This window comes from Myotis yumanensis, unplaced genomic scaffold, assembly GCF_028538775.1.
Source record: "Myotis yumanensis isolate MYYU_CA2020_CCGP unplaced genomic scaffold, mMyoYum1.0.hap1 SCAF_14, whole genome shotgun sequence".
NCBI classification, from domain to species: domain Eukaryota; kingdom Metazoa; phylum Chordata; class Mammalia; order Chiroptera; family Vespertilionidae; genus Myotis; species Myotis yumanensis.
In genome coordinates, this window is record NW_027223765.1 from 9,242,467 (window position 1) to 9,257,359 (window position 14,893).

At 52.3% G+C, this 14,893-nt stretch overlaps 1 protein-coding gene across 2 annotated transcripts in view; it reads right to left on the reverse strand.

The window, feature by feature from the left end:
* Positions 1-6,986: 6,986 nt before the first annotated feature.
* Positions 6,987-14,893, reverse strand: part of CDCP1 (CUB domain containing protein 1) — a 37,301-nt gene continuing 29,394 nt past the window's right edge. For both annotated transcript variants that reach the window (XM_070391663.1, XM_070391662.1), the window contains exons 6-9: positions 14,235-14,615; positions 12,338-12,700; positions 11,881-11,968; positions 6,987-11,292 (exon numbers count right to left, since the gene is read on the reverse strand). In XM_070391663.1, the coding sequence (XP_070247764.1) occupies positions 10,860-11,292; positions 11,881-11,968; positions 12,338-12,700; positions 14,235-14,615 (1,265 nt within the window). In that variant the 3' untranslated portion in view covers positions 6,987-10,859. The remainder of the gene's footprint in view (positions 11,293-11,880; positions 11,969-12,337; positions 12,701-14,234; positions 14,616-14,893) is intronic.

Genomic DNA, 14,893 nt, shown 5'->3' on the forward strand with positions numbered 1-14,893 from the left:
GGAATGCCCTTGACTGGTGACCTTTCAGCCATGCTGTCGCCGTCACACTGCTAACATGTCTAGCTGTCTGCTTTAGGGGGACCCAGCAGGGGAAATCATGCTCCAAAGGAAAACGTGGGCCAAAGCCGGAGAACACACCTCCTGGCCTCCGCGGTGAGGTGTCCGCCAGGCGCTAGCCTGACCAGCCCTCGGGGGTCTCCCGGGGTCAACGGGCTGCGCTCCATCGGGGTCCCAGCGGTTTCTTTTCTCTCACGCCGGGGACCTCCGACCTGGTTTTAATGGGGTTGATTTTGCGCCCCGATGCGGCCTGAGGTGCTTCACTTCTACCCCCAGGCTTGTGTGGGAGGCTCCTCGGGGCGCGGGCGAGGCCGGGGGGCCCCAGCCGCCTCTGCAGGCTGCACCCTGGCCTAGCACCGACCCTGTTTCTCCGCTGCTGTGAAGGGGGTGGGGGGGGGGGGCGTCCCGGCGGAGGGGTCCTGGCTCCCAGCGCGAGACCAACCGCGCCAACCGCACCAACTGCCCCTCCAGGTCCCAGACTCTGCGGTGGGCCCCTCCCCCCGCGCCCTGGCCTGGCCCTGGGGGGCGGGCTCCCCCTTCTCCAAGCCTCAAGGCTCTTTCTCACCCTCTGCGCTTCTCAGTTGTCCTCCCCTTGGGCCGTTTGAAACCGCGTGGCTTGGCAGTGGGGGACAGGCGGGGGAGAGGGGACAGGCAGGGGAGAGGGGACAGGCAGGGGAGAGGGGACAGGCAGGGGAGAGGGGGGGGACAGGGGGACTCCGGCTCTTGCTTCACATGCGCCAGGATAAGAGCTTGACCTTGGCCCTAACCGGTTTGGCTCAGTGGATAGAGCATAGGCCTGCGGACTAAAGGGTCCCAGGTTCGATTCTGGTCAAGGGCATGTACCTTGGTTGCGGGCACATCCCCAGTAGGGGGTGTGCAGGAGGCAGGTGAATCGATGTTTCTCTCTCATCGATGTTTCTAACTCTCTATTCCTCTCACTTCCTCTCTGTAAAAAATCAATAAAATATATTTTAAAAAAATAAAATAAAAAGCTTGACCTTATACAGGAGAAAGGTCTGGAAGGATTGGGGCCGAGGTAACCCAGGACCCTTGGTGGGGGTTTCTGCTGCTGTCATTTGGGGGGGGGGGGGCGCCCTCGGAGAGGTCTGGGAAGGAGGCGCCCTTTATTTAATGGTCCCTGTGGTAGGGGCCCTTTCATGGGAATTTGCTGGAAGAATTTGACCGACCAAGGAGGTACAGCTCATTGACCCCCTGTTCCTTTCCTCTTGTTACCACTAACCCCACACCTTAGGGTGGCTCACTCAGGGGTCAGGGACAGTGTGTGTCCTGCAGAAGCTCGTCCCTGACACAGCCATTACCTTCAAAACCCTCTTCCTGGCGCTTTGGGTCCTCAAAGAACTGGGGAAGGGGGACCTGGAAAAAGTCAATTCAGAAACGTGAGATGAACTAAAGCATCCTAGACGTGCCTGCCCTCTCTGCCCCAAACACTGGGTATGATGAGACGGATCATGGACGACCCAGAGTGGCCCTGGCTGGGGTGGCTCAATGGTTAGAGTGCCAGCCTGTGCACCTTGGGGTCGTGGGTTCCATTCCTGGTCAAGGGCATGCACCTGATTGGGGCATGTGCGGGAGGCAAGCAATAGATGTGTCTCTCAGACATCTTTCTTTCTTGTCCCCTCCTCCTTCCCCTCCCTTCCACTCTATCTTACAAAAAAAAAAAAAAAAGAAAGAAAGAAAAGAAAAGAAAAAAAGCAATGGAAATATCCCAGAGTGTCACCCAACCCAACTGAGCATGTTTGCTTCTTTGTATTCCTGGATGGTTCCCTCTCCCTTTCAGGTGAGAGAACATTAGGTTGCTATTCTTTTTTTTATTTTTATTTTATTTTTTAAATATATTTTATTGATTTTTTTACAGAGAAGAAGGGAGAGATATAGAGAGTTAGAAACATCGACGAGAGAGAAACATCCATCAGCCGCCTTCTGCACACTCCCTACTGGGGATGTGCCCGCAACCCAGGCACATGCCCTCGACCGGAATCGAACCTGGCACCCTTCAGTCCGCAGGCCGACACTCTATTCACTGAGCCAAACCGGTTTTGGCAGGTTGCTATTCTTAAAGAAACAGTAGTTCTCTCTGCAGAGCTTTGGAATCCAGATTAAACCTTGAGGTGAGCCTGTCTCTTACCGGCTCACAATCTCTAACCTTCTAGCTGCTGACGTGATAGAGTGGGTGGCTTTCTTTCCCAGTATCCAAAACGAGAGTTATTAGTTAAAGAATAATAGTGATAAATCATTGCAATATGTTTTAATTGGTTTAGAGATTAATGTAGCTTGTTTGCTAAATAACTTGCAATGCGGTCTGTTGCCTAGGGAACAGGGCTAGGAACAAAAGCTCAGAATTGGGAAAACTGAATACAAATTGGCAAAGAGCCTTCATCACATTTTATTACTGCCCCTCCAGGCACAGCCCCACATTCATGCTTCTACTTGTTTAAAAGTGTCATGGCAGCTCGAGAAAGCATGCCCGGCTTGCTGAATGAATGAGTGGTTGCCACCACCTAAGGTCTGCAATCTCTGCCCTCCTCCCCTCCCACCCGGGTCTGAACCCTCCTACCCTCCCACCCATGAATGAACCCTCCCTCGCAGCACTTTCCATGGCAACCTCTCCAACTAGCCTTAGCACAATGTCTTGCACACAGTAGGTATTCAAGAAGAGTGAATTGACATAACGGAACTGAATTGGACGCCCCACAGAACAAATACCACACTGTTTAGTGCTGCCCACACTCACAGACCAAAGCAGATGTGATGCTGTGTACCATTATCGCTCAACCCTTGGCAAGGATCTGACGACAGAAACATCTTGATCTATCTGTGCTTGTAGCATCTGTAGCAAGTGTAAATTTTTCTCTTAAAAATCATGTCTCTGGCCTGGAGAAAATAAATTAGAATGACTGTTTTTTAAACACCAAAGACAAAGACTTTATTACAGGAGCTTGTTATCCATGTTATTTATGGGAAACATAATTGAAAACACAACTGCATCCCGGGCATACCAGAGTGACTTGACACTAGACGTTATTTAAAAGGTATGAGGCATTTTTATCTTCACATATTGGATGTATCTCTGTTGCCAGTGTTTCTCAAAGAGATTATTTGCAGAAATGTCACTGGGTTGCCTTTCAAGAGGTGGCGAGGAAGATTTCTGGAGAGATCTAACCCCTGACTGTAAGGATCACCTCTGACGGACACATTTCCCCATCATCCTTTCTTCAGCTGGGCCTCGGTTTCCTCATCTGTAAAATGAGTGGGTTGGTCACTAGATAACCTTGAACATTCTTTCTACGTCTAAATTTTCAAAAGCCTTTGCCTTTTGCCAGCTGAAATGAAGGTCCAGTTGGTCAGTTAATACCGACTTATGAATCCATGTTACTTTTTGTTCTTAAAGGTGATTATGTGAGGAAGGGCTTCTGCCGCCACTGGTCTGCTGAAGTATTTGCTTTACCAGTGTTTGCATTTCAAGTAGAAACTGAAAATGGCAGGGGATCGAAGTCTAGCCTCTGCAAACCAGTCACTGCTTAGAATGAATCAGACTGTTTAAAAAATACAGGAAATCCTGGTTAGTGTTTTTTTCTTCTATCAGTTTTATTGAAGTGTAATTTACATACAAGGAAATGTAACCATTCTTAGTGTACAGTGGATCAGTTTTGACAAATGTTTACCCCCAACAGAACCTACCACCTCCATCACGACACAGAACATTTCCATCACCCAGAAAGTTCCCTCATGTCCTTATGTGGTCAGTTCTCAACAGACTGGGTCTTCGGTAGACATCCCTTAGCATCCCAGTGCTGATGTTGCTGGGGACACAGAGGACCACACAACATCCAGGTATCTGCATTCAGAGGGCTTACACGCTAGTGCTGGAGGGTAAGCAGGTCTTCAGCTAGCACAGCCCCAGTTTAAGGAACTCGGCCTCTGCTACTGGATGCGGAGACAAGACTCTCTCTAAACCTTTGGGGGATGCCCTACATGGGGGCATCCTTCATCCCTCAGTGTCCCCAGCCCTTCCCTGAGCCGGTCTTGGTTGTCTCCCCTCCCTCCAATCCTTTCTTTGGAACAGATTGGCCTTCCAACAGGATGGGGAAGTCCCTGCTGTGTCTCCTGCAGCCGACCGCCAATGACGTCTTCTTCTGTCCCATTCCTTCCTGGCAACAGTGCGGGGAGCCCATCAGGAGCTCTGAGTGGGTGACCGTGGGGAGCAGAATTGCTGAGCGCTTCAGAATCATGTTGTTCTCTTTCTCTTGAAGGCGGTAGCTTGTTTTAGAAAAAAACACTTAGCCCGCAAGGCTTATTTATTTTTCTGAAGATCATCATCTATAGTAAAAGTATACCCAGTGGGGAAAATGATGGTAGACTAAGAGGGCAATGTTAAGACACAAAACTGGCTCATGTCCTCCAAGCTGTAAAACCATATTCTCTTTTCTGTGGGACAGAGCGCATTTGCATCTCTACCCGACAAAATCATTTGCAACGTGTCAATTTTCTACAAAAGAACATGTACCCTGACCGAGTCTAGTTACCGGTCAACGGTAAGCCCACCAAAAGTCTCATTTCCCTCGAGCTCCGACTGAGCTGGAAGGGAGGTTGTTAGACGATGCTCTGGGAGACTCGGAAAGGACAGCGGCTGTCTTTTTGCCTGACTTTCAGGTTTTGGATCATTTCTCTTAACGGGATTGATCGTACTCTTGCAACATACCAACCAACCCTGATCGGACCAAAGGGACAGGGGCCAGTGGAGCTGTTGCCGTGATGGCACTGTTGTCATAGGACTCCTCTCTTCCCCGAGGCTTCTCCTCAGTACAGTCTGATGGACGAGGTATTTCTTGCAGCTCCCTCTTTGGTGTTATCAAGTGACAAAATTAGTACAATTTAGTACCGGGTTTGATGTCCTTTACTCGAGGGAAAACAATCCATGGACTGGGTGGGGAGTGTAGTGGCTCACTAGCAGCAGAGGACTCTTCCTGAGGGATTCAGGGCAGGAACGAGTTTTCCAGAGTGTTTTGGACAGGTTCAAGCCTCGGACTGAGGAGAGGGCACAGTCCTCTCATGGCCACGTGCAAGTCCCAGCTTGGAGGGCAGAGCCCTCCCAGCACAATTGTAGCCAACAGCTGTAGTTAGTTGTAAGCTTGAACCTACGGTCCGAACACGTGGCCCCACGTGCCTGAGTGATGTGGGAGTGATAGAGTTCAGGTGCATGTAGTTGAGTAGGATTGAAACCCACGAGAATGTTATAAACATCTTGATCACGCCCCTACTTTGCCTCGTGGCATCTGCTATAATATAAAGACACAGCTTGTGGGCCCTGGCGCTGTCTCTCCATCAGAGAAGCAGCGTCCCACCGAGACCCGGCTTTCATTCTCTTGTCTGTCTGTTCTCAATCCTCCACGGCCCCCACTCAGGGTCACTGAACCAGGCTGAGCTGGCATGGCACATAAGGCGCCCTGGGGCTGAGTATGCCATGGCCGTGCCGGCTCGCCACACAGAGTGTTGGAGAGGCCCGTGGAAACAAGGGCATGTTGGCTAGGAGGTGGGGGTGTCCTTATAGGGCGAGCAGGTCCTGTTCTCTGGGGTAAGGTGAGCTAGCTAACGCTGAGCTGGAGGATTATGATGGGGGTATGCTAGGTTTCCTCAACAATGAGGCGTTTCCCGTAAGTGCAGGCTGACTTAGGTTTAGATCTGTGACGTGGGCCGGGCCACAGGGGCCGCCTCCCTTTTGTGGGTCCCAATGAGTGTCTTTCTGAAAAGGAAAGACCCATTGCTCCAGAATGCTCAGCTTCCCGGGAAATTGGGGCTCTTAGAATCAAAAGACTGATTCATTCTCCTTTGGCAACTTCAGATTTTTTTTGACTCATTGGTGGTTTTCCTTATAGGAGAAGCTTCTAAGCAAAAGAGGGGGAACAGGCCTGATTGAGTCATAGTAATCCCTACACAAAGGTCCCAGCGAAGGCTGCCCTAAAGCTCTGGGGGCCTGTGCCGTCGGGAGCACGAAATACCGAGTGAAAGATCCGCAGCCGCGGCAGCATCTCATCAACTCACTTTGGGAAGCAGGCGGCTGGAGTTGGCCCCATCAGCCTGCCAGGTTCTTGCTGCAGGGCCTTAGGCAGAAGTCACACGTCTTCGTGTTTCTTGATTTAAATGAGAAGAAGGAAGATAAATCCTGCTGTACTATTCTCAGGCGGGTTGGGGTTATAAGGACCAACTCGATTTAGAATTTGTTGAGTTGGTACGTGCCAGGCACAATGCTGCCTGTGGGACCAACTGAGATATTTGTCTTGCAACTCAAAGAAAAGGTATAACCCGGCGGGTGTGGCTCAGTGGTTGAGGGTCGACCTAGGAACCAGGAGGTCACGGTTCAATTCCAGGTCAGAGCACATGCCCAGATTGCTGGCTTGATCCCCAGTGCGGGGCGTGCAGGAGGCAGCTGATCAATGATTCTCTCTCGTCACTGATGTTTCTAACTTTCCCTCTCCCTTCCTCTCTGAAATCAATAAAAATATATTTTAAAACATAAAATAAAGAGAAGGTATGTTAGGTGACAATTATTAAGATCAAAGACTCATGACAATTAGCCTGCAGGCTGGCCCTGGGTGGCTGCAGCCCCCAGGGGTGTGGGTGGGGGAGCAGTGCTGGTAGAGGGTTGAAGGTCTGTCCTGAGGTGGAAGGTGGGGAAAGAGACTTAACCCAGAAATAGCAAAGGATTCCGCCTCTGCCTCCTGCTCAGCCTGCAAACCAGCTCCCAACAGGCTACGGGTGGCCCTGCAGGTGGCTGGCAGCCAGGCAATTAGTGCCTTGTGAAAAGAAAGGATTGTGAATAGAATTGGCCCCTGCTGGTCTCCTGAGACCCAGGGAGCCAGCTCAGGTCCAAAGTCCCCGCTGAGTCCAAGTCCCAGGCCCAGTGGCTCCTCCACTCACCCCCAAGGGGCTGTAGACATGGATTACGGCTAAAAATATATTTCCCCCTCCAATTACAAAACAACCATAAAATGATTTTCTGAGTAGCCCTTCCCACTGGCAGGCATTTCTCCCCGAGCTCCAGGGAGCAGCCGGACCCCCTCACCACCCCAGTCCCTAGGATTAGGGTCCGAGCACAGTCCGGTCCCTTTGTTACTGGCAAGGGGACCGGTGGGTGTGGATCAGGCCTGCTTATGGCCGGCAGGTGGTGTGTGGGTTCCTGACCTTGTACAGGAGAGAGCTCACAATGCGAATCCAGGTGACTTTGAGAGTAAGTTTATTAAAGCTGGGGACGGTGAAGCAAGAAAGGCTTAGGATAGAAGCAGCCACAGGAGCGAGACAAGGCTGCTTTGGCTCATGGGAAGCCAGAGAAAAGGGGCCTTGGGGTCAGGTTCATGGGTTTAGCCTGGGGCGAGCTGCTGCCACCCATTGCTCCCTGGTTGCAAGTCTCCTGGGACCCTCAGAGTTTAGGAGATGCCGCCTGTGGGGAAAGATGAGGGGGAAGGAGAAGGCAGGAGCTTGGAAACCACACTGTGGGGTTTGCCTTTATAAATCCGTTTTGTTCTCTTCAGAGCACAAACCTTGACTCCAATAAATGCACTTTGTTCCTTATTACTCTGTTTCGGTTAACACTTTCCTCCCAGGCTGGGGAAGAGGCTGTAGGGGCTCCACCTTGTAACTCACGGGATCGGCCAGAGGCAAGGAGGGGGCCAGCGGGGCTGAGGTGGAGGCTCACACCTCTGAAACCCCAAAGCAGCCGGGGACCCCCAAACAGAGAGCAGCTGGCCCTGGGGCGGAGAGCTGTTTGCTTGGCTGAGGGTACTTTGATGTGACACGGTTGGACAGAAAGGAAACCACGCAGGTGTAAAGTATGACCCCCTCTTCTTGGGGGCAGGAGTCCCTCTCAGAGGCATGGTCTGAAGGCCGGAGGAGCTGGGGGGAGGGCTGGGCAGCGCACACTCCTGACTTGGGGAGGAGCTGCCTCCACAAAGCCCAGAGGTGGCATAGGTGGGGGTACCTGGGGGATGAGTGGGAAACCCTCCAGGTAGTGAAAACGTGCAGCTGGCGCCCAGGTAGCTATCAGCCAGGACATATAGCCTTAGTGGAACCCCATGGGGCAGTGAGCAGAGATAAAAGGCCAGAAGCCCAAAGACTGAAGCTTGGGGATCAAGTACAGGATCCGGGACAAGGGGCAGTAAGAGGGGGGATGTGGCCCAGACGCGAACATGGTCAGTGCTGTCCAAGGCCTTAGACACTGGGCTCTGATCTTCCCAGCCCCGCTGTAGTGTATTAAAGGCAGCTGCAGCCCAGCGGTGTGGCTCAATGGTTGAGGGTCGACCTATGAACCAGGAGGTTACGGTTCGATTCCCGGTCAGGGCACATGCCCGGGTTGTGGGCTCGATCCCCAGTGTGGGGTGTGCAGGAGGCAGGTGATCTCTCTCCCCCTTTCTGAAATCAATAAAAATACTTACAAATTAATTTTAAAGCTAGGCAGCTGAGCTGCAAATTCTTTCACCCCTCTCCCACTGAGACGTGGCGGATTTGCTTCCTCCAATTAAGTCTGGGCAGGCCGACTGATGCGCCCACAGACCAAAGACCCCCATAGACTAAATACTGGTAGCTCCGACTCCCTAAAGCTGGGAACACTCGCTCTTAGAAGCCAGCCACCCCACTGTGAAGCCCCTTAACGCGGTCCAAGGATGAGGAACCTTAACTCACATCACATTCATGAGCTGAGGTTTGGGGTGGTCATACAGCAACATCCATCCTCCTCTCCCAGGGCCTGGTGGGTGGTGGGGGCCCACCTGGAGCTCCCCTCTCCCACCACCCTCCCTTTACTTCTGCTCTGGTGGCCGGTGACCTGCACTGGGCTTACAGCTCAAGTGCAGTCAGCACCGAGGGTGGCCCCAGGCCTCTATGGGGGTCAGGTTTGGGGAGTGGCCACACAGAGCTGCTCACCGTGGCCTCAACAGGAACAGGACAGGACAAGCTCTGGCCTCTGAGTGACCCACAGGCAGCCACAGCCCAGCTTCCTGTACTGGCATATGCTGAGCCCATGTGAGCCTGCCCCAGGGAACCAGGGACAAACAGCCAAAGCATTTAAACAACCTGATGCCCTTTTGTTGTTATTGTTCATTTGTTTATTTAAAAAAGTGTAGGAAATACAATGCTACTTAAAAAGTTATCTATAACAAATAAATTATTCCCAGTTAAGCATTGGGGTTTAAGGAGCCGTAAGTACATCGGGCGGGACCCTCCCAGGAGGCGTATCTTCAGAACACGTGAGATCCACCCGAGGTCTCGGAAGACAGCGAGTCGGCCTGCATTGTGGCGCTCTCTGTTAGAAGGAAATGGCCAAGGGGGCCCCTTGTCATTCAAGGGGATGTGTGTGATGACAGCCACACCAAAGATGGCCAGCCACACTTTGGGGCAGAAGGCAGAGCACTAACCCAGCGAACCAGGAGGGAAGGGAAGGTAGGGAATGGAGGGCCAGGGCTCCACTGGTGATTTTAAACAACGATGCGATTTCAGTGGAGGGAAGGAAGCCACAGTTTTGCTCCAGCCTTTCATGACAGGGATTGTCAGCATCTCAGGTTGGGAGGCCCAGGCCGGGGGATTGGAGGGGAGGAATGGGGGACAGGGGACTGCGCAGGAGCCAGCCTTTCAGAAGAGAAAGGTGCCATAGGCCGAGTAGCGCTGAGGGCACAATGAAACACACACACACACACACACAAACACAACAAACTCTTCCTTTTGGAAAGCGTTCAAGAGGCCTTAGAATGCACACCACTAGGGAGATTACAAAACTCCTTTTCATGGAGGCAAAGGAGCACATGAACAAGTCCAGCTGCCGCTTGAACAAGCCCAAGGTGAATTCACTGAACTCGAGGAAGTGTACTCATTTTTTCAAAGGAGGTTTTGCCCCAGGAGTATTGAACCTGGGGCTGTGCTGACAAGCCGTGGCACACTGTGTCCTCCCAGGTGTGGGCAGGGGCCCGCAGAGGCAGGCACCCACAGGAGCCCGCTGGCAATGACAGTAAATGAGGGGTGTGGCCTGTGAGTAAGAAACCTTTCCTGAAACTCACGCCAGCCTCGAGGCCTGTCTTCTCATTTGATACGAGATACAGGTCCCAAATGTTTCCTTTCATTATGAGAGAAGCAACTGTGGGGGGAAGCTGATCAATAGAAACAATGAACCTCAGCGTGGGAGGTGACAGGGAGTGGGGGAACTGTGGTGAGCTGGTAGACCAGATGCCCCAGCTAGAGTTGAGCTCTTTCTCAACGTGGCTATTCCCGAGAATGTGAGGCCCAGCTCGGCCAGATCTAAGGATCTGGATTGTTATGTAAACATTTTATCATTTTTAAATGTTAATAATCAATTCCAAAAAAAGATTCTGCTGGCTAAACGAAGCACACCCGTGGGCTGACTTGTTATGTAGTCTCTCCTGCAGTGTTGGGAGGGTGTGTAGGCAGAAGAATGCCCCCCCCCCCTCCCCCGCCTCACAAAGAGGTCCAAACCCCAATCCGGGGCTTGTTGCAACCTTGTCCTGGGGTGGCTCACACTTCTCTCTCATTACGGGCTGGTTTCTAACGCAACCTGAGTTTAGAAGGACATGAGCCATGATGACTGTATCCAGACCAGAATTCATCATTTTCAACGTCTTCATCGTCGGAATGAGTCCACTTGGAAATCAGAAGTTGGTGGTGTCCAGGAAAGCCTCCTGCTGTTCCTTCCATACAATTCCTCTTCTTTGGGATTTCTGGTGAGCACCCTACAGGGCGCCTCAGCACCCTGCTTTATGCAAAGTCTTTGGGATGGGTCCAAGTTATTCCCCAGTCTCCGCTGGCTCGTGGGCATCCAGCAAGGGAATGTCTGTGTTCCCGTCACTTCCGTTCCGCTTGCTGGGATGGGAGAAGGTGTACGGTTCACTGTCAGACTCCGGATTGAAGTCAGGGGATGACTCCTTTGTGGTCAACTTTACAGTTGGGACTTTGGAATATGGGAGGAGGAAGGGGGGAGGGCAGTCCTCTGTGGGGCCCTGGAAGGGCTGGTAGGTGTCCACCTCGGGCTGGACGAAGGACCCGTTAGAATCCTGCAGCAGATGCCCGTACACCATGGTGTCATCGATGACGGCGTACACATGGGCATCATGGTCCTTTTGTACGTTCGGAAACTTTTTTGGCTGCATCGGTATCTGGGTATTGATGTTGCCATTATAGATACCTACGGCTGGGCCCTTGTTCATCTTCTTTTTCCTACTGAGAGAGGGAGCAAGACAGAAGTCAGGAAGACAACGGTCTTAGATGTGCACCATTGCCCTTCCCTGCTGGAACTCAGATCCCTGCACCCCCTGGGCTGCGGGAGAAGAGACTGTGTCTCCCCCACGTCCCACAAATCGCTTAGTCTTTGAACCTGAAACTACTGTTCTCAGTGAATATTTAAAAGGACCAGCTTCTGTCTCTAGCTCAGGTGATGGAGGGAGGGGGTTTGCAGGGCTGGACTGGCGGGGCCCATGTGGCCATTACCCCCGAAATGCTCACAGTCTAATGGGCCCAGGGGACTTGTGCTGAGGTGGTTGCATAAAAACTGCAGGCTCATATATCATCATACCTGTATTTTGGCTTTTTGTCCTGTCTCTCTCCCCGCCCCCGTGCACCCCCCCCCCCCCCCCCCGGCTAGGTATGGGATATTCTTCCCCTCTAAGTATACTTCATATCTGGCAATATGATTTAACATTAATCTTTGGGAGGGAAATGGGAAGCAAGCAAAAAGGTCCATAATTAGTGATAGGTCACTGTGATCTAAGGGGCCGTCAGATCGGCTGAAGATGGAGAAATTCCACCTACTTCTTTTTCACAAGGCAAATGATGAGTCCGAGGGCACACAGCAGCAAGGCGCCGCCTCCCACCACGGCAATGAGGATGACAGTCATGTCTATGAGCAGAGACACAGAGGAGGGGAGACGTGTGGGGTTAGGTCTGTGATGGACTTGAGTACATAGCCTCCAAAGATGACCACCACCCATTCCTTAGCCCCCTGTACCCACATGCTGCCCACGGATGCATACGTCCAGCTCAGATCAGAACTGCCCAGCCACCATCTGAGCAATAATAATGGCTGTTTTTAAGCCACTGAGTCCCGGGGTGTTTTGTTACGCAGCATTACTGATGCAATAGCTGACGGATACACAGACAGCCAGGACTCAAAGCTATGTTTTCTGACTCACCTCCCAGGCTTGCTCCTTCCCCACTCAGCTACCAATTTACACCATTACCATCCCTGAAAAACCTCAAAGGCCCTTACCTAGCGTCCTCCAGGTAAGCGACACCTGGAAGAGCAGGTCCAACTGCTTGCCCCTCACAGGGCTACAGTTGGAGATGTTGACCCAGAAGTTGTGATGGTGGGAGATGGACTTGGGGAGCACCTCCTCCAGGCTGAAGATCTGCTCGGGCTTGGTCCGCTGCTCCTGGATGATCAAGAACGCGCGCCCCGTCTGGCACACCAGGCCGGTCCGCTCCTTCAGGAAGTTCAGGTAGGCCACCTGGTCGCTGGGCACGCTGATGTTCCAGGACACCGAGGCCAGGGACGGCAGGCCCCGCTCCCAGTTAGGGGTCATCAGGTAGACCTTGCTTTTCATATCCGGGGTCACTGTGAAAATACCTTCCTCTGCAGGAGAGGGAAGAGAAGGAACACAGATGTTTCCATTGGAAGGGAGAGAAGAAGAAGTGGCGGTGGAGAAGATAGTAGAGTGTCGTGACCAGAGCTGTCCGACAGGGCATTCTGTTCTCATCTGCACCGTCCACGGGAGTAGCCACGGCCACACGTTTCTGCTGAAGACCTGACACGTGCTCGATGTGACCGAGGAACCACATTTCCAGCTTTCTTTACTATTAATTTACATTTAAGTTGTCACAGGTGACCCATGGCTACTGTATGGGTCAGCACAAGATTAGAGTCTCAGTCAAATCAAAAAGCAAAAAACAGGCCAGTTTGCCAGACTGGTGGTTATCTCGGCTTCCTTTCAGGAATGCCCTCAGCATCGCTAACATTCACCTGTGCCCCACGGTGGGAGGGTATATACCGATTTCTGTTCCTGAGATTAAAACCTCAAGTCCTGACCCAGCTGGATGGCTCAGTTGGGTGGAGCTCTGTCCCGTATACCAAAAAGGCTGTGGGTTCCATTCCCTGTCTGGGCACGGGCCTAGGTTGTGGATTCGATCCCCAATGGGGGCTTGTGCGGCAGGCAACCAGTCGCTGTTTCTCTCTCACATCAATGTTTCTCTCTCCCTTCTAGTCCCTCTAAAAATCAATAACAAAACAAACGAACGAACAAAAAATCCCATCAGGTCCTCAGAAGATTTCTGGAATTGCAAAGCAGACAGTGCCTCTGACACGTCAACTCATCTAGTCCTGACCCCCGGGGAGATAACCCCGCACTGATGAGTGTGTTACTTTCACAAACTCCCCAGGAGGAGTTTCTCTGATGATCTTAAAAATCTCCAGCAACCTAGATGGACCTTAATCTTAGGGCCGCAAGGTTCTTCTTCCTCACACTCATGCCTGAGAACAAAAGTGTGAAGCAAACCTCAGAGAAAGCCCTTGGTCAGTATTCCAATTGCCTCTCACGTTGGGCAATCTGTGATGGCGACTGTGACTTTTAAAATCAGCCATGAAGAGTTGTAGAGTCACCCTCATGACCGACTGAGACCTCATTTCCTGCCTGGGACACAGAAGCTCACCGTCCTCTCCCAGGAAAACGGTACCCTGGAGTTCTAGATCCTTCTCTCTCCCAGCATGCCTTTCCGGCGCTCTCCATGCTGCGTTCCGAATTCTCAAATCAGAATCATAAAAATGCCCGCATATGGGTTTTTAGGTTACCACCTTAAACATCCAGGACTTGGGACTATGTGGTTAGTTCTAACTTATGCTCTGCCCGCTTCCAAGAAAGACTCGAATCTGATTATATGTTTTGCTGCCATTAACCATCACCTCCCCTGTCACAGGGCCTTGGAATTTTCCACTCCAGGTTAACGGTGGAGTCAGGATTAGGACGCAAATGTCTGGTGTGAGGACCAGCCCCCTCAGCTATTTGTCCTCTTCAATTTGACAACTGGAGTAAGACGATCACAAAAGCAAAATAGAGGAATGCCCGCATGGGAAAGGCCTGGAGACGGAAGAAGGTGAAAGACGATGCTCTTACCTTTGAAGTAGGGTATGAAGGTCGCGGTCAGGGCCTGCCTGGAGAGCTCCTGCTGGAAGCTGGAGGCGTAGGTGCGCAGGGTCACCAAGACGTTCTGCTTCACCTGGATCTGCTCGATGGAGCCTCCGGCGCAGAAGGAGCCGAAGTAGAGGTCCTGGCCCGGGCCAGCGCCGGCCACCAGGTAGCCGAAGCTGCTGTTGCAGAACCGCTCCTGCGTGTGCTGCTGCAGCTTCTGGGCCGGCACCAGTGCCAGGCTGAGCCTGTCCTTGGGCACCAGCAGCTTCCAGGAGAAGTCGTGCAGCTGCACGGGCAGCTGGAGGATGTCCCTGGGCACCTGGAGGGAGTAGGACCTCCTGTGGCAGTACCGGTGGTCCGTGCAGCCTGGAAAAGAGGGGCTCATGGTACCCAGGCCGGGAGGAGACAGGAAGAGCATCCCCCCAGCTCTCAAGTCGGCCCCAGGCTTCCTGGCTTTTCCCTTTGGTCCTTCCTCCCGCGCTGCCCCCCACTCTGGCTCCCGATGCTCCCTTTTCTAGCTCCCCGTGCTGCTCTCTCACACTCTTCCTAACCTGGCAGACCAACTTTCTGGGGAGTTTTTAGGGTTGAACTTTCTCTTCTTGTTTGTCAGGTTGTCACCTCTGTGTCTCAGGTGCTAAGGGCCA